The sequence below is a fragment of the Engraulis encrasicolus genome, chromosome 11 (assembly GCF_034702125.1).
Source record: "Engraulis encrasicolus isolate BLACKSEA-1 chromosome 11, IST_EnEncr_1.0, whole genome shotgun sequence".
NCBI lineage: Eukaryota > Metazoa > Chordata > Actinopteri > Clupeiformes > Engraulidae > Engraulis > Engraulis encrasicolus.
The window spans coordinates 41,900,880-41,926,859 of NC_085867.1; the positions used below are offsets into that span (position 1 = coordinate 41,900,880).

General features: G+C 42.8%; 1 protein-coding gene across 1 annotated transcript in view; it reads left to right on the top strand.

The window, feature by feature from the left end:
• The window catches only part of nop14 (NOP14 nucleolar protein homolog (yeast)), a 30,712-nt gene extending 5,234 nt beyond the window's left edge, over positions 1–25,478 (top strand). The window contains exons 8-19 of the mRNA XM_063210663.1: positions 221–352; positions 858–1,209; positions 1,946–2,076; positions 2,624–2,709; positions 3,800–3,935; positions 4,231–4,332; positions 6,277–6,430; positions 11,712–11,874; positions 21,195–21,339; positions 22,625–22,743; positions 23,386–23,541; positions 24,621–25,478. Coding sequence (XP_063066733.1) covers positions 221–352; positions 858–1,209; positions 1,946–2,076; positions 2,624–2,709; positions 3,800–3,935; positions 4,231–4,332; positions 6,277–6,430; positions 11,712–11,874; positions 21,195–21,339; positions 22,625–22,743; positions 23,386–23,541; positions 24,621–24,717 — 1,773 coding nt within the window. The 3' untranslated portion in view covers positions 24,718–25,478. The remainder of the gene's footprint in view (positions 1–220; positions 353–857; positions 1,210–1,945; positions 2,077–2,623; positions 2,710–3,799; positions 3,936–4,230; positions 4,333–6,276; positions 6,431–11,711; positions 11,875–21,194; positions 21,340–22,624; positions 22,744–23,385; positions 23,542–24,620) is intronic.
• The last annotated feature ends 502 nt before the right edge of the window (positions 25,479–25,980 follow it).

The window sequence follows — 25,980 nt, forward strand, 5'->3', positions numbered from 1 at the left end:
AAGAAAAGTGGACCATGATGTAAAAGCAGTTTTCCAAGAACACATGACGCATGACATGACTCTCCAGGACTGGGAAACCATTTTGCTTTTTGTAGTGTTTACACGTGGACAAGACTGTTTATCATGTTATCATTTGTATCCCAGTCTTGATAGATTCACAACCGATTTGATTCCTGAAAGACTGTGAACTTATCTTCATTTTTTGTCTGCGGTCATGTAGGCAGACCGATTGAGTCGGATGAAAGGAGAGGCGCCCGAGAAGTCCAAGAAGAAGGTTGTCCACTTTTCTGCTGATGACCTCAATGACGGATTCATTTTGGACAAGGAGGATAGGAAGATGCTGGCTTATCAGGTAACATGGCGAAAGACAATGTTCATTCTGTCCTAAGATATTTCCAACTGTACGTAGTTATTGCACATTTTGTGTTCACAGCGAGACCTGATATTTGAGTAACATTGTGGAAATACCGGTATCTGAAATAACAGAGAAATACTTCGGCTAATGCTCTGGAGATTCTCCTTTATTAAGGTTCTCATTCATCTTAGGCCAAACAGGGGTGCGTTTCTCCAAAGCGTAGTTGTTAGCCAGTTAGCAACTTTGGTAGTTGCCAATGGGAAATTCATTGCAAACAACTAATTAGCTAATGTGGTTAGCAACTATGGTTTCGAGAAATACACCCCAGCTTAGTTGTAGGTAACTTCTTTTCGAAGCTTCAAGATGTTTCTTTTCTTCCTTAAAGAGACTTCATCAGATAGGGGTCCCATGTCAAGCTGTGTGAATTAGCACGAGTGAATTAGTCCTTGAAGAGTGGTCACACACTCCAGTCGGCCAATGGTATTATGTGTTTGTCTCATAGGATGGAAAGTGGAATATGGATGAGGAGGAGGAGGAGAAGGGGGATGGTGAGGAAGAAGAGGGTGAGAAAGGAGAAGATGAAGAGCTGGGTGAAGAAGAAGAAGAAGGAGATGATGATGAGGATGATGATGAGGAAGACGACAGTGAGGATGATGAAGAAGATGCTCACTCGGACATAGACTCGGAGCAAGGCAGTGAAGAAGAGGAAGAGGAAGGTGATGATAATGATGAGGAGGAGGATAATGAAGAGCAAGCATTGGTGGAGACGGAGAGCGCGCCAAAGCAGCTGAGTGAGGAGGAGAGGAAGGCTCAGCAGGAGGCAGCGAAGGCAGAGCTGCCCTACACCTTCAAAGGTAAACCCACCCGACACACTGTTAGGGGTCTTACACACCTGGGCGGTAAAGCGTCGCGGAACGGCCGCGATTTTTACTGGCATCAGTGAAAATACATTGAAACTTATCTGTCCTTACACACCAACCGGGAGCCGGCTCCACGTCGCGCTGCATTTGGAAAATAGAACTCGAGCGTATTTTTCACGCCGGCGACCGGCGGTGTCTCATTCAAATGAATGGCAAAGTAGCACGCTAGCTTTAGCTGTGGGGGGTTTTTGAACAGGACTGGCCGCGCACGCCGACGCTGTCAGTGTGAGAGGCAGAGAAAAACACACCGGCCGAAACTAAGCAGAAAGACAGCGTTCGTCCCGAGACCGTTCCGTTCCGCCTTGGTATGTTTTGGCCCTTAGAATAACTTCAATTGTCACGACACACAGTAGTACTACGTATGACAATGAAACCAACATGAATACCTGAAGAATTTGGACACAGATGGCAATTGAAAATGTCTTTTTGCAGAAATTGAGAATGTCTGCTGCTACTGCTGTAGGCGAAGCATGTAGTGTGCTTAGCATTTTGATTTTTACCTACCTCAGAATTCTACAAAGACAATTTATCTCTGAACTACACAGTTGTATTGCCAGTACACATTTGGAGCTAACAACGTTTTTTTTTGTGAAGATGATCAATGTTTCTATTCTTTCATATCTTGGTCCCTTACTGTCCTTCTCTTTTTTTCTCACATGAACTACGTTAGCCCCAGAGAGTGTGGAGGAGCTGAAGAGCATGCTGCAGGGATACTCCCCAGAGAAACAGCGCCTCATACTGGACAGGACGCTCAAGTGCAACCACCCCAGTTTAGGAGTGGGCAACAAGCTAAAGCTACAGGTAATCACAGTGCGGCTCACAATAATGACAATGATACAATGATCACCGCCGGTATGTGTACAGTACAGTAACGAAGATCAGGGTTCCCACTGGTGCTTGAATTCCTTGAAAATGCTTGAATTTCAATTAAGTGTTTTCAAGGTTGTGGAAATGCTTGAATTTTTGGTGAGGTGCTTGAAAATGGTTGAAATTTGTGTCAAGTCAAACTGAGAAAGCCAAATAATAGAAATAAATGGTTAAGGTACATCAAAAATCTGAGGGAGTAAGATGTCAGATGGTATTTGCCATTCGACACCCTAAAATTGATTCGAATGCAGGAAATTGCATCTTAAAACACAAACATTTCTGGGGGAGGACCCCCACACCCCCTTCCCGCGACCTATTTAAAGGTGCTGGAAAACTGAAAAATTGGTGCTTGAAGGTGCTTGAAAAGTGCTTGAATTTGTTCATGAAAAAAGTGTGGGAACCCTGGAAGATGGTAAAGACACTTTATTTTATTAAAGAATTGAATTATGTTAATCGGGTGTATCTGTGATTGCTCTCCTAGAAAATGTTTGGTTTCCTGCTGGAGTACATGGGGGAGTTGGCCTGCAGTAAACCACCAGAGCTGAACACTGTTAACGTCCTCATCCCGTAAGTATGGTAGGAGATAGCAAAGGGGAATGGAATGGCAGTAGAAGGTAGGGATGCACCGATACCGATACTGGTATCGGCACCCAATACTGCTCATTATACTCGTACTCGTCAAGCACTTGTCGATACCAGGAACGATACTGCTATTACACAAAACAATGCAAAATCTTGTCACGGTTCTGTGGACTTGAAAGCAGCATGGAAAAAAGTGCCATCTCATACATTTACTAACATTTAAATCTACATGGAAATGGACAATAAAAATATCACAGGTGGAAAAAAAACAAGGCCATGCATTTATTTTCATTGTATTTTGGTGGTAAAAGGTATCGGTATCGGTACTCTGTATCGGCAAGTACACACATTAATGTACTCGTACTTGTATCGGTTTTCAAAAAAGTGGTATCGGTGCATCCCTAGTAGAAGGCTATATTAATGTTTCACGACATGTACAGTGCCAGCTCAGAATTGTTAAGGACATTTTGCACTTATTTCTATAGTATTCCACCAATACAAGTTTATATAAAAAACATGTTGCATTTGAAGCACTTGAATTTAACACACAAAAAGTCTAGTTTCCGTGTGATATGAAAAGCGATATGCAGTATAATCTGAGGACTATTCTACAACAAATATATTGCTTGTATGATTGTACGATCATAGTTGTTGTTGTTTTTTTCTTTTGCATGTCGCAAAATGCTCCAACGTTTTCTGAGTCGAGATTGTACTATGGAATTAAAATGAACTGCTCCTCCAGTGCATACATTTATGACAAACATTTACAAAAAAAAGCATTAAAAATGACTGTACCTTTTGTAGGAACTGTAATAATGTGTTGATATTCTCTTTTTCTCTATTTTTGCCTAAACAGCAATCTTAGTCTATGGAAACTAGAGACTATGGAAATTAGCATTCATCCAGATCACCTTAGTCCAAAAGATTCATTTGGTTGTAAACAATTAGACTTCATTGCCGCAGTCACCTTATTTTGTTCTATAACCTGATTTAACCCCCCCCCCCCCCTCTCTCCCACTCCCTCTCTGTCTCTCCCTCTCCCAACCTCTACCACCACCAACCCTCCGTCTCTAAGGCAACTCCACGGCCTCTGTCAGCTCTTTCCTGGTGAGGCCTGCAAGATCATGCAGACGTTGCTTAGCGACAGTGTGCATAGTATTGAAGAAACGACGGAGGGCACGGGGCGGGCTGCTTTCCCAGAACTAGACACGGTAACTTGACTTTCAACAAGCACTTTGATTTCTTTATTGCCGACAGGTCAGACATTATGCAACTGAAAAGGATGGAGCACTTTTTTGTATTTAAACATTTGTTATTGTAAGAGTAATAAAATAACATGGCACGGTTAGTGAGCAGCTGTGTTGTGATTTCGGTTGTTGAGGTTTGCAATGCGGCGGAGGTTGCTGTGGTGGAGCGGGTTTTGATCAAATGCCGTTGAGATTTTCTTATGGTTTTAAGTGATTTTGACCAAAGGTTATTGTGGCGTTCTCTTCTCATCATTTTTAGGTGCTCTATCTGAAGATCACAGCTCTGCTGTTCCCCACTTCAGATTTTCGACATCCGGTCACGACACCAGCCTTCCTCTGCATCAGCCAGGCCCTAACCAAGGTAGTGTGCGTGCGTATATGTGTGCGAGTGAGACTCTATTCTGTGGCCGACTCTGTGTGCCACTGTGTGTATGTGTGGCTTTGTGTGTCAATGTTACTGTCTATTTTTGTTTGTGAGTGTTTGTACTTGGCAGGTGTATTAATACTGTGAGACTAGCAATACTTACAAATAGCGCCACACAAACACTACGCAGCACTACACAGTTTTTTATATTTTACTTTAAAAGCCCTTTGAGGGACGGGCATTGGAAATTAGCCTATGGCTACAAATGCTATGATGCCTATCTGTTAGGTTGTTGTACAGCCTACATGATGTGTATTTGTCCCTACTCAAATAAACCATAACTGAACTGAACTGAACACAAACACGTCAAGTCAAGTCAAGTTGGTTTTATTGTCAATTTCTTTACATGTACTGGTCATACAAAGAATTGAAATTACGTTTCCTACTTTCCCATGCAGACATAGACACAGACTACACAAGTCCTATGGTACTGTACAAGGTGGCTTTTAGGATTGATGGATGTGTCATTACCTGATGTTTTATTATGTGTATGACTGTTCCATTTCCCTTATGTGGTTTTCAGTGGGGGTTTTTTGCCCACCTGTCGCACGTACAGATGCAGGTGTCAATTGGGACTAAATGCGTGTGTGCGTGCACGCACGTGCTACATTCAGATGCCGGTGTCAAATGGGGCTCTTTGTGTTTGTGTGTGTGAGTGTGTTTACATGTGTATGTGTGTATCGGAGGGCCAATGCGAAAGCACTGTGCGTCAGGGAAACCCGTCTTCCCCAACCCCAAGCTTGTTTATGTGGGCTGGCACACCGCCAGACACAAACACTGATTCCAGCGGCACAGTAAGTGCTTGGCAGGCCCGCTCCAACATGTTAAAGTACAGTGTGTGTGTGTGTGTGTGTCTGTGTGTGTGTGTGTGTGTGTGTGTGTGTGTGTGTGTGTGTGTGTGTGTGTGTGTGTGTGTGTGTGTGTGTGTGTGTGCAAACTGGTTGCATGCTTCGGTGCTCAAATACAGACGCGGTTGTCAAAGCAACACGACTCCCGGCTACAGAGAGGGGGAGAGGAGGGGAAAAAATGATCACTCACTCACTCACTCACCTCCACGCAGCACAAGTGCACAATCAAAACAGTGTAATGAGTTGGTAACCATGAGGAAGGTGCTAGAAGGTCAACGGCGCTCATTTATGTTATGTGGCGCGCAGGCAGCTGATGATATTTACGCTGTTGCTTTGGTCGTGTCGCGCTGCGTGCGTAGCGTGAGAATGGAAAGTTGGCTCGAGTCCGGGGAGTGTAAGTGTAGGAAAAGTTAAGTACGTGACCTCTGGAGAAGGGGTCACATACATTGCTAAGGTGGTGGATGCAATGGGGGGGAGTAGAGTATGTGGGTTTGTGCTCAATGCACTGTATAAAGACGTTTTATTCTACTGTTATTCCACCAAGAATTGTATCATGTGCACATGTGTCTATCTATCTATCTGTCTATCTATCTTTTCCATGTTATGCACCTTTTATATATGAAAGTGAAGGGGGAAACAACAACTCCCATTGTCATTGTGACACAGCACTCCACAGCACACAAGTGTTCACTGCACACAACAAAATTGCATTTTATGCCTCACCCGTGCAAGGCGGTAGCCCCCAATGGCGCCCCAAGGGAGCAGTGTGGTGGGATGGTACCATGCTCAGGGTACCTCAGTCATGGAGGAGGATAGGGGGGAGCACTGGTTAATTACTTCCCCCAGCAACCTGGCGTCTCTGGAGTTGAATCGGCAACCTTTGGGCTACAAGTCTGACGCCCTAACCGCTTACCCGTGACTGCCCCCATATGTCTATATCTCTAAATGTATTCTTATTATTATATTTTTTAATCCATCTATGAAGTGTATTTCCTGTACTTATCCTACGTGTGCGTTGTCTTTGTGCGCATAGTGTCCAGTGGGGTCCCTGCAGGACGTGGCGTGTGGCCTGGTGCTCTGCTGCTTGGCTGTAGAGTACATCGCCCTCTCCCAGCGCTTCCTCCCCGAGGTCATCAACTTCCTGCTCGGAGTGCTGCACCTCGCTGTGGCCAACAAGGAAGCACTCGGTATGATGTGTATTTTGTTTACTACTATTTATTTACCATCTTCTTTTCTCCTTCCTTCTGTTCGTCTTTTGGGCCATTCCACGCCAAATCTCTGAACGCCCCCACACGACAATCCCTGATTAAGCTGAAAAAAGTCTAGGCGGTTCACACACTTCCCAAGTTGCCTGTACTTTTTACCCATACTTATATTCACCTACAGATACCAGTTGTGGCATTTTCTGCATAGTATTGGGGAATTTTGCAATGGAGGTGTGTGCGTGCGTGCGTGCGTGCGTGCGTGCGTGCGTGCGTGTGTGTGTGTGTGTGTGTGTGTGTGTGTGTGTGTGTGTGTGTGTGTGTGTGTGTGTGTGTGTGTGTGTGTGTGTGTGGGTGTTTACAAACATTTTGCAACAGAGTGTTATGAGGACAGTGTTTGTGTGTGTGAATGTGCGTGTGCACTCTCAATTTATAACCGTTTTACAACATTTATTTTCAACATTTTGCATGGAGTATTATGAGGAGGGTGGGCTTTTGCGTGTGCGTAGGTACGTACAACCAGTTCAGGCAGTCACAATCACAGTACTGAAGAAGCCTTTGTCTTTTCGTCACCAGTCAGTCCTCCTGGGTGTGTTAATGCAAAGAGCCAGCAGGGGGTGCTGTGATGTCACATTTGAATCAGCTGTAGTGTCTTGAGCTGTGTCAAAAGACATTTGTTTTCAGTTGAGTTTTCATATTTTAATCAGCAGAGCCTTGTCTCAAAAGAGACGGTCGTCTCAATTTTAATTATCAAACCAAGACTTGTTATTGCTCGTTTATTACAATCATTCCACCAAAACATGCTGGTTTTACGGCTTTTCTTTTTGTTTCCAATCAGAAAAAGATTCAGTGGTTCAGAGGTAATTGTGGCGTGACATCGTAAGGATATGATCAATTGCCCTGAAAATGAGAAATGAAAGTTGGCTGGAATGCCTTGTGGAGAGCAAACCTGATATCCCTGGGAACTCATTACCGACGAACTGTCTTAATTAGGCTTTGTGTGCTTGTTAAGATGTTTCCAAGTACAATATTCATTTACTAGATCAACATCGTTTTCATCACTTGCGCTGGGGCTAGTTAATGTTACTTTAATGATCGGGAGATGTTTTCCTTCTCTTTTGACAGCAAGGATTTGTGAGTGATCCCCAAACATTAAAATGGCCGTGCAAAGATGTTTACTTTCTTCTGTTGTGCGTGTGTGCGTGTGCGCGTGTGCGCGTGTGCGCTGCCATGTTAATGCAGTTAGTACAAATTTATCATTAGCTTGCAGAGACAATTTGTTTGTCGGACCAGACTCTTGTCCATGGCAATTTTGTGGCACAAAGCCAAAGTCACTTTCCTCCTGTATGAAATGTCTCTGGCACAGCATAGTGAGTTTTGGATAACAACCAAAATATTTTTCTTTCTTCATCAAGAATTCCTGATTGGCTAACCTGAAAATGTATGTATACAACTGTCACCATAGAAAGCTTGGTGGTTGGTATGAAATTGTGCCATATGCCCTATACATACTCCCGATTTTTTTTTTTTGTTCTTTGTCAATCACAGCCCAGCAAACTCCATATTATAGTGAGGCAACCCATTTCTTCACTGGGGAAAGAAAAAAAAGACCCATTTCTTTTTGCATTAAAAACAACAGTAAAGGAAATTGCTCTGAGCTAAAGTGTTATGGTCAATCCAGAGTAACACTTCTTTTGGCAAGCATCACAGCGACACAACACTTTCCTGTTAACTTGTTCCTTTTAACTCCTGTTTTTGGAAATTCCCTGGTTTTCTTTCTTCGTGCAAGAGGCATAAATTGTAGGATCTTTGGGGTGCAGACAGCACCCTTAAATTTGAGATGCTCCACATGGTTCTACTGTTATTTCTCTGGCCAAAACTTCTGCTTTGCCTTTTAAGATATAAATTATTGGCAAATATGATCTCTATTTGTTGAAGAGGGGAGGGAATAATATCATACAACATTTTAGAGGTGTTAATGCCTTAAAGCTATCCTCCTGTCTTGTTGTATAATTTGCCATGTTTTTTTTATCTCATTGTGATTACATTTGATAAATCTTTTGTATTTGACATGTTCAGCAAAATACAAAATTCAGAGTCATTTGACATTATGTAAATGTCTTATATGTGTTCGACATTATTTCAAATGTGTTACATGCAAATACTATAACAGTAAGTAGAGTTGTTGTTGTTGGTGAATGTTGCTATTTCATAACTATTCTCAATGCCAGCTTTTTTTGCTGCTGCATCAGCCCACCCTCATACTGAAGCGGGGTGTTCATGTCCGCACATGTTTTCCCCCCCTAAATATATCCTACCTCCTTCTGGCCAAGATATTCCATTTTAACTAGAGATGCACTGGAGCCAAGAGCCGGTTCCGGATCCGGCAGGATAATAGAGTTTTTCACAGGATCCGGATCCGGCAGGATCTTAAGCAGTGGATCCGGTATCCGGCAGTTACCTAAAAATCAGGATCCTGGGCATCTCTAGAATAGGTTTTTCAGTCAGTCTTTCACAACCCCAATTGCTGCATGGAGTGAAAGAACTTTGGAAGCGCCCAGTGCAGGCAGTGTGGCAGTAAGCCAATGAGTCTAAAAAATAGTTTGAGTCAACGTAATAAAAAGGGCCCACAAGTGCGAGTAGGCTATGTGTTTCAACCCTTTCGTAGGATCCGGTATCCGGTTCCGGATCCGGCAGGATCTTAAGCAGTGGATCCGATATCCGGCAGGATCCTAAAAATCAGGATCCGGTGCATCTCTAATTTTAACATATCTGTTCACAAGGGCTTGCAATGCAGGAGCCTTGTTTTAATTTTCTGCTGGAATGGTCTTTGAATGCTCCGAAAATGTTATTGATAAAGTGTCCATTATATTTCAACCTCAGTTTGTATTTTACTTTGCCAACCATTGTTACAGAATGTTTCACAAAGAGATGGCAGATTTCAACTTTGCATGCCATTATGTATTCTCATCCAAGGTGATTGATTCTACTTTTGCTCTGGCTGACGTTTGCCATTAGACTTCGCCTGGACTCCCAAAGGCTGCAGTAGGGCTGAGCAATATGACGATATACATCGTTATCCTGATATAAAAGTGTATATCGTGACCTTTCTCCTATATCGTTTATATCGTGATAGTAATTTTGTCAATTTTATACAATTGAATATCATTTAATTACATTTCATGTTGTCACAACAGACAGACAGACAGACAGACAGACAGACAGACAGACAGACAGACAGACAGACAGACAGACAGACAGACAGACAGACAGACAGACAGACAGACAGACAGACAGACAGACAGACAGGCATGTACACTAACCCAGGCATTAGGAGCCTCTGCAGTGCAGTGCAGTCCAGCTCAGTCACACTCCCAGTTGAAATGCTTTCTTTGCCCTGCCAGTGGCCTTTTCTGAGTACCGTGTGTAGCACTGGAGCAGCAAGTCATAAAGTCAGCAGTGCTGTCGCCGCTCAGGCCACCAGTCTACACTGTGACTGTTCAGGGCACAAGTATGCGAAGCCGGGGCGTGAGCAGGCGTGTCCGATACTCTCCTGCCTCATCAGGACTTCTTGTGTTTTTGTTTGGGTAGTTGTTGTGATGACGCTCGGCTTCACACATGGTGACAAATGAGAATAAACCCGGTGCGAACTTTTAGCGCATGCTCATTGTCAATGTGCTCATGATCTCCTCCCTCTTTGTTTTATAAAAAAACAATGAATGACGTCAGCTTAATGTACAATGCCATGTTATCCTGCTTTATAGTCTCCTATCTAAATTTTTGTATTTTAAGCAGATGTCTGAACTGATCTGGGACTTGTATGTTTTTTCCATTCTTTATACATATCGCATTTCCTAAAAATTACACTTAGACTTACATTTCAGACTGAAATATGAGACTTCAACATTTTGTGATCATCTAAATCCCTAGTCATAAACAGTAGCATAGGTTTTAAACAAGATGTTCTTATTTCCCCCTGAGTGTCCCCTGATTGTGGTAACCATACTCCAATTGTACACAGTGTTCGGTTTGGTACAAGGCACTTGTGTGAGTGTGAGCGTGTGTGTGAGTGATAGGATAGGATAGGATGTTCAGTAACCCTGTGATCTGTGTTGTGTTGTAGAATACTCGGTAGAGACAAGAAAGCCCCCCGCACACTGTCCACATTTTGCTGCATTGGACAATGTGTACATGTTGTAAATAAATGACAATGTTGTAAATGTGGACAGTGTGCAGGTGCCTTCTATTCATTAACCTTGATGACCCAGGGGTTCCCCTCATCAGGGGTTCCCCTCCTATGCACCTGGCCAAAGGAGCTGTGCAAGAACTCTACACAAAAGAGTAGAATACTCAGCAACCTCTAACACTTTTTTTTTTGAACACTTTATTTTAAGAGTTTTCCATAGAATAGTAATAATACAATACAATTAAACAATCCATTTCAACTGGATTAAAAAGGGAACACATACAGACAGAATGACAACCTCCAACCCTTTAATCTGTCTGGTGTTGTGGAATACTCACCAACCTGTAGCCCTTTAATCGGTCTGGTGTTGTAGAACACTCAGTAATATCTAACCCTGTGCTCTGTCTGGTGTTGTAGGCTACTCCGTAATATCTAACCCTGTGCTCTGTCTTGTGTTGTAGGCTACTCCGTAATATCTAACCCTGTGCTCTGTCTGGTGTTCTGGCTACTCCGTAATATCTAACCCTGTGCTCTGTCTTGTGTTGTAGGCTACTCCGTAATATCTAACCCTGTGCTCCGTCTTGTGTTGTAGGCTACTCCGTAATATCTAACCCTGTGCTCTGTCTGGTGTTGTAGGCTACTCCGTAATATCTAACCCTGTGCTCTGTCTGGTGTTCTGGCTACTCCGTAATATCTAACCCTGTGCTCTGTCTGTTGTTGTAGGCTACTCCGTAATATCTAACCCTGTGCTCTGTCTTGTGTTGTAGGCTACTCCGTAATATCTAACCCTGTGCTCTGTCTTGTGTTGTAGGCTACTCCGTAATATCTAACCCTGTGATCGGTCTGGTGTTGTAGGCTACTCCGTAATATCTAACCCTGTGCTCTGTCTTGTGTTGTAGGCTACTCCGTAATATCTAACCCTGTGCTCTGTCTTGTGTTGTAGGCTACTCCGTAATAGCTAACCCTGTGCCCTGTCTTGTGTTGTAGGCTACTCCGTAGTATCTAACCCTGTGCTGTGCTCTGTGTTGTGTTGTTGGCTACTTCGTAATATCTAACCCTGTGCTCTGTCTTGTGTTGTAGGCTACTCGGTGGTGGCACCTTTCAAGCAGGTGGGCAGGAGCAGTGACCTGCTGGTACTGAGTTCCCCCAGGGAAGCCACGGAGGGCTGGAGCAGGAAGCCTCTGCCCCTCTCGGCAGCCCAAGGGCTCCAACTAACCACCGACCTGGAGAAAGACCACCACAGGTGAGATACCTGATCACCTATAGGGGGTTGGGCCAGGTGTTGCAATGTCTGTCTGTCTGTCTGTCTGTCTGTCTGTCTGTCTGTCTGTCTGTCTGTCTGTCTGTGTTTGTTTGCTTGCTTGCCAGCCCACATTGTTTTGGGTCGTCTGCTGTGCGCACCAAATGCACATTACCAAAGTCATGTATGACTTGAAACGTGTGCATCTAGCATTGACCAGAGGACTAGATTGACATCTCTGATTGCATTGCGTAGTCAAGTCTTTGTTATTCTTCGGAGAGGAAACTTCAAGAATCAAAACAAAAGCATAAGTCGAATTGCATACAATAGAACTTTTTGGGTAACATAGTCTGCGTAAATGAACAGCAGTACTTGGTCTTACAGGCATGGGGTAGTTTATGAAGCAGTGACAAGTGAAAGGAGAGCTATTTGGTTGCTCTGTGGTTTAGTGTTGCCAAACCAGCCTGTCCACTTTTAGCATGCACTGCTGTTTCAGGGCAAGAATGCTTCTCTAAAATGTCTCAGTTATGCAAACTGTAAGAGTGAAAGTGCATTCACATCCTCATAAATAGAATAGATCATTTCGAGTGATCATTTTGTGTACTTTTTGTTTTTTTATCGCAAACACTTCATGAATTGATGACACCTAGTGCAGTCTCACACTAGAGCTTGAAAGTCGTGATGATGCATACTCTGAAGACTGAGCTAGTGAGCTTCACACTGCATATCAATAGGAATACATCACTTGAAATAATATTTGTATGATATTAGGTGCAAGAGCTGCTGTTTTTAACCCCTTTGTGCAGAACCTAAGTTATTATCTTACTGGCCCCAAAATTGTAACGACCAAGTCTTAATCTGTTACTCAATCCTCTCTAGTCATGTCATAGCAATGCTGTTATCATGTAGCTGAGTCTTCTCAGCCATGGATCATGAACAGGTCCACCAGCAGGGCACATCTGTGCAGCTACGATGAGGTAATGGCTGTGAACTTTCCCTGTGTCTCAATCCACGCACTTGTGTCAGTGCACTGATGGCTAGTGCACACAGTGCACTGAGGTCTTCAGTGTACAGTGTCGTGGGAAATTTTGAGCACTATGCACTGTGCCCTCGCTGGAAGTGATGGTATTAGTAACAATCACAGGTACAATACCTGGCAGTTTCCCATAGAATTTTTGGAAACTATGGGGGCAGCCGGAATTTTTTTTGGGGGGTGGGGTTCACATGGCAACGGCGTTAATGAAAAGCTGCAAAACAATGAGTTCAGTATGACATGGATAAACTATAGGCCTACACTTCAGCCATTTATATTTAGAGAAATGACATAACATTTTACCCATGACATGCATAGTAGTATATTGTCCTTTATATTAAAAAGTACAGTACAGTGAATCATTTCTGTTTACAGCACACTTTCATTCGTCCCTCGTGCAGGGGTCTCGGCAATGAAAAAAAAAAAAGGAGCACAGACGAGACACATTCTACATGAGGGGTGCTGGTCACACGCCCAATTTTTAAAAATTCCTCCCAGTAAAAGGGCTGAACATATTCACATTCATACACACTCATATCTATATGCAGCCCTATGTCTCCTCTGCTGTTTCAATGAAGGCCTGCTACCTAACTCATTATCATACAACTGTAAAACAAAGCCTGGGCAGTGTCAGTAAACTCATCCCAAGTGTCCCTTCTCTGAAGGTTTTTTATTGCTTCCAAACTCAAGTTAACTACAACAAGCTTTTGATCCTTCTGCCTTTCAAGCACTCATGGTTTTCTCTATGGGATGTATTTACTCCAGGAGGAAAATGCAAAGGAAATTGTTGTTTCCCCAAGTTTTTTTTTTTTTTTCATTTTCCAAAAATAAAATAAAAAATAAAAAAAAATGTTTTATCCATTTTTGGAAACTACGAAAAATTTAATTTAAACTATGGCGGTGCGCCATAATTTCATCGATGTATGGGAAACACTACCTGGGTTTGCATGAAAAGGTTGGTGTCTCAGCAACATTACTTACAGAATTTGGAGACTGTTGACAGTGCACTGCAACGTGCAGTGTCCCTCGTTCAAGCACTGCGTTTTCCGCCATTGTTAGGGGATCATCCGGGCGTTTTCAGTGCACTGGCTCAACCGAATTTTTCAGTGTGAGCGCCCTAGGCACCGAAAAACAGTGCCCGAAGTGCTCAAGTGCATGGATTGAGACACAGGGTTAATCTATTACTCAATCCTCTCGGTCATGTCATAGCAATGTTATCATGTAGCTGAGTCTTTTCAGCCATGGATCATGAACGGGTCCACCGGCAGGGCACATCTGTGCAGCTATGATGAGGTAATGACTGTGAACTTTCTCTACCTCTTACCATGACCAACCGTAAGGGATTGTGCATGCATGTTAGGCCTTGACATGACGTTAACATGTTCTTATTTATTCACATGAACATTCTAGGCCCTGCAGTTATTGGAACACGCAGTCATAATCTGAGCCAATACCCTAAGCTTTCTAGGCATGTATCACAGAAGTGAGTACACCTTTCACATTTCTGATTCTGATTCATTTGCCTGGTGGACTGTTCGTGGTTTTTGGCTTGGCCTCCCCCTCAATGATGTCAGTCCTCATGCCACTCTACAGAGGCCTCTCTTATGGGGTCTCTACACCAACCCGACGGTTGTTTATTTTCACGCATTGGGGGCAGTTAGGACAGAGTTGGCTCGGTACATTTGTGCTCATTACAGTACAAATTATTCGAAGAATATTAACGTTTATTCACTTTTGTAAAAACACTGCTATTATTTTAAGCATAACAGTATGTGGCTGTGGTTAGGTTGGTTTATGAGCGGGTGGGCGTCCCTCCTGTGTGCCTTCTCTGAGGTTTGTGACTGTGTGTCCCTCCATTGTGCTGTTGTTTAGCCTGCATGCGAGGGTCAGGGGTGGCTAATGGTGGCTGATGAATTGCTTGATTTATTACTTTAATGCCGAGACGCCAAAGCTGTCTGCCTCCTCTTTTTTTCACCATGCCACCGCCCCATTCTGGATCGCGCTGTAATGCAATCCAGTTGTGGTCCTATATTATCACCGTGTCAGAGCCCTGACACACTATAGTGACTATGCTGACAACTTTAATTAGATCGTAGTGTTGTATTTTTTTCTGGCCATTGATATGACGGTTACCCCTTCAGCTGTCATTTAGATATTACACAGGGAGGCACTAGGCTGGGAAGATGTTTGGAGAGTATTTTATTGGTTAGTGATGTGCTCCCTTAACTGTTCTCAGTTGATCCATTCTCTGATGATGCTGAAGAGTTTTGTTATGTGTCCTATTGATTTTCAGCTGGGATTTCTTTGTGCAGATGATGTAATTTATTGCCCAGTGGAATTAATCATGGATAAACTACAGTTTTAATCTGTATGGTCTTTATTTATTTTTTTATAAATGCATTTGAAAAGTGCAAACAAGAATCCAAGACAAACTTAATCAGTTATCTAAAACGTGAAACAAATACATGGCCTTTCCTAGAAACTAATGTGTCATAAATGCTTTGATAATGTAACATTGATGGTGCTCATACTTTTTAAGATAAGATAAAGATAAGATAAACTTTTATTGTCTGTACAGAAATTTGTCTTGCATGACACTTCTCCACAATCCACATGTAAATGCACATTAAAGACACACAAAACACAACATGGCCTATATAGTCTAGTCGTCTAGGTCCATAAACTGTTAGGGCAGCACAGTCCAATAAAAGTTTAAAAAGTTACCAAGTTAAGTTACTAAAAATAAGTTTCTAAAAGTTACTAGAAAAAAGAGTTAATAAGTTACTAATTAAGTTACTAAAAATTAATTTACTAAAAAAATTGTTTACTGTTCTACTGAGAGTTCTCAGAATAAGGTGCAGATCACCCTGAAAGTGGCTCTTGGCAACGCAACACAACAACACAGGCCATCTCGTAACAGGAAGTGTCTTCAAACATGGCGTCGTATTGCATCTGTAGTTAGGCCTTGTCACGATAAAAAAATTTGCTGGACGATTGGCCAAGAAATTATTGCGCTAAACGATAATATTGTCTTCTCGGTTATTTTTAAAATATATATATAAAGACAATGGGATAGAAATGCAAATACACCCTTTCTAATTTTGAAAGCGTCACAGCAGGGGGTGCTAGATAGAGGGGTAGATAGAGAGATAGACAAGGTATACAGACTGAAAATTAAAAGTACACCAACGTTTAAGCATCATTGCGCTGAGTGAAATGTGCCTATCGATATTCAGTCTAATAGAGAGTGACAAGGAAAACAAAGAAGCATGCGATAACTTATTGTGACAAAAAAAGTTATCATGCTTGAAAAAAACTTATTGTACGATATATTAACTTATTGAATATTGTGACAGCCCTATCTGTAGTGTCATCACTATCCTCTTGCTCTCTGCTGAGTTCCCATGGGGTGAATTACACCGTAGGGAGTAGGGACCCCCATGAGACCTGTGTGTCCCCTGCCAGAGTGACCACACTCGTGAGGAATGGCTGCGGTGTCTTTCGCGTGGAGGTGTCCCGCAGGCTGATCCTAATTGCCCGGATTCTTCAGGGCTTTACAAAGACAGATGCTGAGCCGCGAGTGTGTGCAAAGAGTCCCAGGCCCGCGATAATGATCGCACGCGTTACCAGACTTGGCCTCCCCTGGCTTGGCTGAAGTGGTCTTTGCCAAGGCCTTGTGTCTTTACAGCTTAATACTATACTATAGCAGCTGCTACTGTGTGTGCGTATTCATATTGTACCTGGTATTGTTGCGTTCATGTTAGGGTCACACGTGGTCAGAGTGTGTATATATGTCCTGTTCTCTTTGACAAAGTGTGAAGCCCATTGTGTCTGCGTCATCTTTTTTTCCTGTCTTTCCTGGATAGATGAAAATGAAATGGTTATGAATAGTTGTACTGTTAATTTGTGTGTTTTTACTTGTAGCATGAAATTTCAACAGAGCACAGAGCAGTTACCTAATATTGTTAAAGGGGTATGCCACTACACGGATCCATTGACTTTCACTAGCTTAGCGACATACTCCCTCTTTTAACTTGTCTCAAAGCAAGACAACGCTTAACATGAAAAATAAGACACTTTACCGCCTTTATAAACCCCAGCCAACTACAGTGCCCTCCATAATTATTGGCACCCCTGGTTGAGATGTGTTTTTTAGCTTCCAATTATTTATTTATTTTTCTAAATAATATGGGACCTTAATGGAAAAAAAGAGAAAAATCCAACCTTCAATACAAGTGCATTTATTCAGTGGGGAAAAAATCCCACATAAAGAAATAATTATTTGACATCAAATAATGTGTGTCACAATTATTAGCACCCCTGGTGTTAATATTTTGTACAACCCCCTTTTGCCAACAAAAGAGCACCTAATCTTCTCCTATAATGTTTCACAAGATGGGAAAAGACAGAAAGAGGGATCTTCAGCCATTCCTCTTTGCAGAATCTCTCTAAATCATCCAGAGACCTGGGTCCTCACCTCTGTACTCTCCTCTTCAGCTCACCCCACAGGTTCTCAATGGGGTTGAGGTCTGGGGACTGAGATGGCCATGGGAGGAGCTTGATTTTGTGTCTGGTGAACCATTTCTGTGTAGATTTGGCCATATGTTTAGGGTCATTGTCTTGCTGAAAGACCCAGTGACAACCCATCTTCAGCTTTCGGGCAGAGGGCAACAGATTTTGATTTAAAATGTCCTGGTATTTCAAAGCATTCATGATGCCATGCACCCTAACGAGGTTCCCAGGGCCTTTGGAAGCGAAACAGCCCCACAGCATCACTGACCCACCCCCATACTTCACAGTGGGTATGAGGTGCTTTTCAGCATGCGCATCTTTCGTGGCACGCCAGACCCACTTAGAGTGTTTGTTGCCAAAATACTCAATCTTGGTCTCATCTGACCAAAGCACACGGTCCCAGTTGAAGCCCCAATACCGCTTGGCGAACTCCAGACGTTTGCGTTTATGATTGTGAGTGAGGAAAGGTTTTCTCCATGCATGCCTCCCAAACAGCTTGTTGGCGTGTAGACAGCGCCTGATGGTTGATTTGGAGACTTTGTGACCCCAGGATGCTACCATTTGTTGTAATTCTGTAACAGTGAGCTTTGGACATCTTTTGATTTCTCTTACCATCCTTCTCACTGTGCGTGGTGGCAAAATAAACTTGGGTCCTCGTCCAGGCTTGTTTACCACTGTTCCAGTTGTTTTGAACTTCTTAATTATTCCTCTCACAGTGGATATGGGCAGCTGCAGTTAAGTGGCAATCTTCTTGTAGCCTCTGCCTGACCTGTGAAGGTCGACACACATCTGCCTCACTTGTATGCTGTGTTCCTTTGTCTTTCCCATGTTTAAGAGTGGATAAGAGAAATGGCCTCTGTGTCACGTCATATTTATACCCCAGGGAAACAGGAAGTGATGAATTACTAATTAAATGTTCCTACATACTCTGGTAAACTTTGTAAACTTCTGTAGAAATGACAGAAATGCTTCAATTATATTTATTTCCTGGGAATTGTTAAGGGTGCCAATAATTGTGGAACAGGTGATTTAACCCTCTAGCTACCAGGATTTTTTTTGAATAGGTCGGAATTCTACCAGGAATTCTAAGGAAAAATTGACATTTTGGTCATATTTTAAATAATGTCAAATAACTTGAAAAGAAATGAAGTGTCAATTACAAGTTACTTTCATATTAAAGTAGAGAAAACACACTTTCAAATGGTATATCATTTATGGATAATTCATTGTTCAGTATTCCCATAGAGTGCCTTTGATGTGGATTAAATGATAAAAATGTGATAAAATCCGATATTATCTAGGCCTATCTATCTATATATCTATATATTTAGGCCTATCTATCTATCTATCGATCTCTCTATACATCTATCTATCTATCCTTCGTCTATCCATCCATCCATCCAGGGTCAAAGTTGAACAATGATCATGTGACGACAACAAATGTCGTTCACCCAAAAGTCCTGTTTTCAAGCGGTTTCAAGCGGTATAACTGTAATGGACTACAGTAGCTAATAATGTTTGAACTAAACCATGCCAAAGACGTGTAAGGATAACCGTAGAAGTGTCCGTGATAGCAGACAGGACATGAATGGAGCTGTAAGGAAGTTTCCCCTCCCGACTTGGCACAGGTAAGACGCGCCAGGCATCACCGACTAATACGGAATTGAAGTGCTACAAACACCACGTTGGTAAGCTATTATTGGAAGTTAGCATTCAACTCAACGTATTCACGCACATTTTTATGAAGGACACGTGGAGTAGTAACAGTCCTTGACTGCTTTGCCAAAGCTGACACGCAAAAAGAGTAGCCTATCATGCTGCGCTTCCAGATGCGCTGTTACGCAGAGCTGTAGCTGTCCGTTGTTCCAGGAAACTAAGATAGTTGGATACCAACATATGGTTTGACTCTGAAAACACATCGAAGACAGTTTACATTTTTAATATGTAGCGTGTAGACATCGGCTGGACAGTTGTGTTTGCTATTTAGGACCATGGCAGAACTCATCACAGTTGAACACCATCTCATAAGCCTAATAAAACAACATGATCTAAAAATAGCCTAAATAGTCATAAACATGTGCTGGTGACCATGAAAATAGATCGAAGAGGGTTGGAAGTTTTCATATTTAGTGTATATTGGTTGTAGAAACAGAGTGGTTGTGTTTGTAGCCATCCAATCTCGGACGGCCGTCATTTGAATTGACGGCAGATTGCCAAATCGCATAAAGCGGCGCATCTCGTAATAAAATCTAAATACTGAAAAATAATATAATATAAACATATAGTTTTTATACTGAAAGTATATCGAGGAGGGTCTGTAATATTGAGCTAAAGTGTTTGAAAGCTGGAAAAACTGCATGATGACGGCCGTTCAGCCGTATTTTCATATGAAAATATTCCAGCCGGCCGCGGCCGTTCTGGTACAGATCCAGCCGGACGTTCATGGCCGTTATGGTAGCTAGAGGGTTAATGAAAAATAATTATTTTTTAGTCAGGGATTTTTTTATTTTCTTACAATTCATTTGAGTTGAAGGCTACATTTTCCTACAATTTTCAGTGTGACAGTATTCTTCTGCAATAAACACTGAATTTATTTTAAGCAGGGCTTTGAACCGGTTCAAGGAACGAAAACGAAAACCGGGAACTTTTTGTATTTTACAGGGAACAGAAACGAAACCGGAAACTTTATTATTTTTTATGTTCTGGAACGGGAACACTTATTTGAAAATAATGGTAACCGGTTAATACCTGTTAATAGCGTTCCTCAAATAAAATTAAAAAAGCAACTATTTTCCTGCACACGTTACCATGACGGATGAGATTCACGTCCTGTGTGACATCAGACATACTCTGAATGGAGAGAGAGCTGTGGATTACTAAGTCTCCACTCCGCATCTTAAATAAGACAAACCACTGTCATACATTTCCATTGCATCATTGTAAGACATTGCAGAGAAGCACGTGTGAAGCGCACAGAGAATGTTCTACGTTATTGGGCATCCATGGCCGCTTCAAATATGCACAAACTCACAATGTCCATCATAGCGCTCCCTGTGACCCAAGTCAGCGTGAAGCGTGCATTTTCATCATTGAGGTTTATTCTCCGCTTCTCCCCTTAGGTCGTCCCTGAATGACAAAATTCTGGAGGATATTCTTTTCATCCACTTGAATAAACAGTTTGGAATGTAGGCTGACTCATTTGCACTTCCGTCTTTCTTGGTTAATTAACGTCAGTTAGGCCTATGGGGAGTAATCAGCTGACAGGAACGAAATTAACCGTTCCGGAAACAATATTTTTTTGTTCTAACCGGTTCGGGAACGTCAATTTATTGGTGGAACTCATAACCGGAAACGTTATAATTCCGTTTCTGTTCGGAACGGAACGTTTGGAAAAAAATAACGGTTCAAAGCCCTGATTTTAAGGCTTTTAACACATCTCAACCAGGGGTGCCAATAATTATGGAGGGCACTGTATTTTAACTGTATTAAGCCCCAAAATAGTGGCATACCCCTTTAAGATGTACTCAAATGATGAACTAATGATGAAGGATAAGGGCATAGTGCACATGCAGAAAGGCAGCCCTAGGCCCTGCTGTGGCCAAACGGTAGGGCATTGGGTTACTACGCCGGCGACCAGGGTTCGATTCTGGCCCGTGTCTTTTGCCGATCCTTCCCCATTTCTCTCTCCCCTCTCATTTCCTGTCTCTCCCCCCACTGTCCTGTCTGAAATAAAGGCATCAAAAGCCTTGTTCTAAATCTCCTTTGTCGTATTTTTCAGATTGTCTTTGCTGGACACCTGCTTGGACCTTGTGAAGAGGTTCGCCATGTTGTACAAGGACACGCCTTCCTTCTTCCACATCTTTCGGCCAATCAGAATGGCCTTACAGCAGCTTCCTCTGCAGAGCTTCCCCTCCGCGTTACAGGTGAGGTCAATGACTGTATAGTAACACTCGATGGGCGCAGCGCCATTCCGAGGATCTGTAGCCATTTCCACTGTTATTTGCAACCAGAGCGCTGGATTTCCTGCTTGGAACTGCCAATCAGAAATGCCCACGCCACATCAGGGCAGAGTCATGGAAGTAAGAGTTAGGCCAGGCGTCACCAACATTGTGCCCGCGGGCACCAGGTAGCCCTCCAGGAGCTTCTGAGGTGCCCACCAAGGATAATAAACAGTGATCACTATAAGGTTTTAGTCACAGTTCATGCTTTTCTGAATTTAAATATGAGATTATTTATTCTTTATAACCTTTAGGCAAATTATCATTCAATAATAGTGTGATATGATAATGATGCCAAGACATCAGTAGAGGATTTTTGAACAAAAGTAGCCCTCGGGTAGCCCTCAGTAGCCCTCAGACCCAGAAAGGTTGGGGACCCCTGAGTTAGGCTAATCCCATTGACCTCAGTGTTCCAGTTTTAAACAAAGATGGCGGCTCATGGAGCCTTTGACACACAAATTGCCATTGACATAAATCCAAAATAGTTCCAGGAAGTGATCGTACAACACAGAAATTGCAGTAAACGTAAATGTAATTCATTGTTTTATTCTTTCTTCTTATGTAGTGGTTCTGTGTTAGTAGTGTCTAGTAAAAAGAAAGCTGCTGCCTGGAATTATTTGAATTTGTGAAGCATGTCTAGTCACCAAATTACTTCCTGTACCCCGGTTGTCACAACTCTGGGGTGAGTTTCTCAAAAGGGAAGTTGTTAGCCTGTTAGCAACTTCGGTAGTTGCCAATGGGAAAATGCATTGAAAGCAACGAAGTAGCTAATGTAGTAAGCAACTTTGGTTTCGAGAAATTCACCCCTGAATATTCCATGGCTCTGCATCAGGGTGCATGACATGTTATTGAGTGGGCGTTTCTGGGGTCCGTATCTCGAAAGCGTCTTTGCTAACGACGGTAGCAACGTCCTTCGTAAGAGCGACTCAACTGTCTTTCGACAGCGACGCTCACCACTAAATCCAAGGGAATGGTGTTACGTCTTAAGGCGGTTAGCAACGACAAGAATCGAGAAACGGACCCCTGATTGGTAATTCCAACCAGGAAATCCTGCTTGCAAACAAACAGTTGAAACTGCCTCAAATCCCTTGAACCATACTGCACGTCCACTCTAATATACAACCGTTTGCTTGATATGCCAATGATTCTCTGTGCACCAGGGCAGCTGAAGAAGAATGTGTTGTAACTCCTCTATTTTGGTGTTTACCAGGAACGTCATACAGAGGTCCTGGAGCTTTTACCAGAAACGCCTGCCCAGCAACCTCCACTTGTCTTTGACAAGAAAAAGCCCATTCCTCTCAAAATGCTTACCCCCAAGATCGTAGAAGTGTAAGTTTGATGATCTAATGGGTTTTGTTTTGTAATGGACATGATAACTTTTTTTATTTTCCATTTCAGCCAGCTCTGCTATTAACGCCCATGTTAACCTATGTTCAGTCATGATTGTTTTTTCAAGGCCAAGCCATCTCCCACTCTTGTCCCCATCCTCACTGTCACATCTTAAAATGAAGACTTGAAAGGGTGTACTAAATGACTGATACAATACAATATTCTATATATTACCCAGTACATAGTTGCTAATGCTATGTTCCGTACTCAAAGTTTGTGTGTGTGTGTGTACGCGTGCCTGCCTGCCTGCGTGTGTGCTAAATGTAATGTAGTACAATACATATTCACTTATGTACAGTGGTGCAGTAGGAATTTTTAAAGTGGGGGTGCCCGATTTGTGAGGTCAACTTATCATGTCAACTTATAGGCAACTTATCATGTCAACCCCCTTTTTGTATTGAAACACGGACAGTATTTTTCTTTTTTAAGTCTCACCTCAGGAGAAGTGTGTGGACTGCGTACCCCCGCGTACCACGCCCACTACACCCCTGCTTATGTACAGTATAATAGCACCATGAAACGTATTTCCGCCCCACATTAACCCATCCATGTCCTCCATGTGGTCCCCTTGGCTGCGTGCAGGCTGGACTACGGCAAGAAGCGAGGCAACACCAAGGAGCAGCGGGAGCAGGAGCGCCTGAAGCACAAGTACAAGAAGGAGTTCAAGGGAGCCCTGCGGGAGATCAGGAAGGACTCGCGCTTCCTCGCCCAGGAGAAGCTCTCCGACATCATGAAGAGGTACGTGTGACAGCGGTGGTGGCGGCTTATGTGGTAGGGGAGACTGTTCAGCAACCAAAAGGTTGCAGGCAGGAGCCCCGCTCTACCTGACCACATGGATGTGTCCTTGGGCAAGATACTTGACCCCAATTTGTTCCTGGTGTCAGGGTGGTGCCCTGTGTGGCAGCCACTGTGGCCAGTGTCGGAATGGGTGAATGTGAGGCATGCAATGTAAAGCGCTTGGAGTGGAAAGGCACTATAGAAATTCAGTCCATTTACCTTTTGCGTTCCTCTTGGCATAGCTGTTGGCATTGTTGTATTCGGGTCAGTGGCGTTTCTGTTGGGAGCTCAGACGTCAGGTGCTACAACAGCTAATGTCCATAAATTAAATAGTAATTGGTAATGCATGTACAGCAATGGATATGATTCTTATGATTCTCTCCATTAAATCCAAAGAAAAAATAATTTCATCCATACAATGGTGCTTTTGACTGTGCTTGCACCACCCTGACATGTGCTACTGAAACGTTGTCATTGGCCCATTCTCACAATTCCTCTATTTGGTTGCTGTGTAAAATGATAAAATCTATGCCAACATTATGAGGGTGTGTGTTTGCATTACCACAACTGTCAACAGTTTGCTTTCACAGTTCCTAATGCATATTTGTTACCTGTACATTTTGATAAAACCATGAAATCCCTTCCACATCTTTCATCCAAACATTGTCGTAATAAGCACGCACAAATCAACAGACAAGAAAGATGTGACAAGATGTGTTAATTGTAGACAATGAATCGCCTTTGATGATTGCCCAAACAAGATTACTACATGACAGGGTTTTGACCACCTAAAGTTGAGTGGCAATGCCTGTGGATTAGTGTATATTGTCACCATGCATATCAGGAAACACGTGTGCATGAGAGAAAGAGAGAGCGAGAGAGCGCGATTGAGAGAGAGAGAGAGAGAGAGAGAGAGAGCGAGAGAGAGGTGATGTTCGTGTGCACCTCCCCCCGTGTGTGCGTGCATGCGTGTGTGTTTGTTTTGCTTGTTAGTTTTGCCTTGTCTTATGTTTGTCATGTGTCTGTTGTGCACACCACAGGGATTCAGAGAGGAAGAGGAAGGTGAAGGAGCTGATGGGCAGCTTGTCTACTCAGGAGGGAGAGTGGAAAGCCATGAAGAAGATGAAGAAGAAATGAGCAATAACATCTGGAACAACCTGAACTTTTATGTTCCTTCTTCTCTTTCACACCCACACACACACTCTCAACGCCACTTACTGTACAAGGAGCACAGTGGATCGCAGTGCACTGCCATAACACTGGTCTGTCCCTATGGAACTCGGCGCCTCCATGTCATGTTGTCATGGAGATGGATTGCTGACTTGGCGAAAATCTTTTTAGACACACACAGCTGTGTGACCGGACTTGAATTTTTTTTGTTTTATTTTTTTTTTTCAGTTTTTATGGCATAATTGGACACCTGAGAAGGGATGCGTGTGGGGGATGCTGACTTTTCATATATGTGTATGTGTTGTGAATAATACAATTTTGAACTACAAATGTATTAAATCTATTACTTCTGTTGTAAAACAAAACAGAGTAGCATATTCTGACATTGTCTTTCTGAAAAATACCCAGTGCAAAGCAGAAGCACAACTGAAAATCCATCTGAAGATTATGGTTCATTCTCTAGCAGACTGTAACAGACTATATCTCTTTTTTTATTAAAACAATTTAAATTCCCATGTAAATGGCCTGCCTGTGCAGAATTTTCTACTGTAATGCTTCACATTTACTGGGGTTCATCTAGCGGAATGTCATTTTGACGTTGTCAATAGGAATTGGAATCCAATGTTTCAGATGTAGCGCATGCCTTCAATGAGCTATCCAAGAATGCAAAATGTCTTCTGAATGTCTTCAAATAAACCACACATTTGCACATTGTAGGTGCTACGTGTGCGGTATTCCACTTACCAGGCAGTGCATTGTAAACAATAGACAGTTTCTGATTGCACTTAGTATATTTAAAGGTTATTGCTTACAGTCCCTGGGCCTGGAAGACCTATGGGTTCAGGAGCCTTGCTAACCTTACAGAGCCCCCGATGAGAAACACTACACCTAGAGCAATGTGGCTTTGGGTGCCTTTCTCAAGGACTCTTCAGCCATGGGTGTAGGGGTTGAAACTGCAACAATATAAGCTGAAGACAAGTCTACTTGCCATTAGGATATGGCTGCCTCAGCCATTATGGGATAGTGGTTAGAGAGGTGGACTTGTGATCAGAGGGTTGCAAGTTCAAATCCCACCCTTACCTCTCCCTACACCGCTATCCATGGCTGAGGTGCTCTTGAGCAAGGCACCTAACCCCACGTTATTCCAGGGACTATAATAACCAATACCCTGTATCTAAAAACCTGTAAGTCGCTTTGGATTTTAAAAAAGTGTCAGCAAAGTGTAATGTA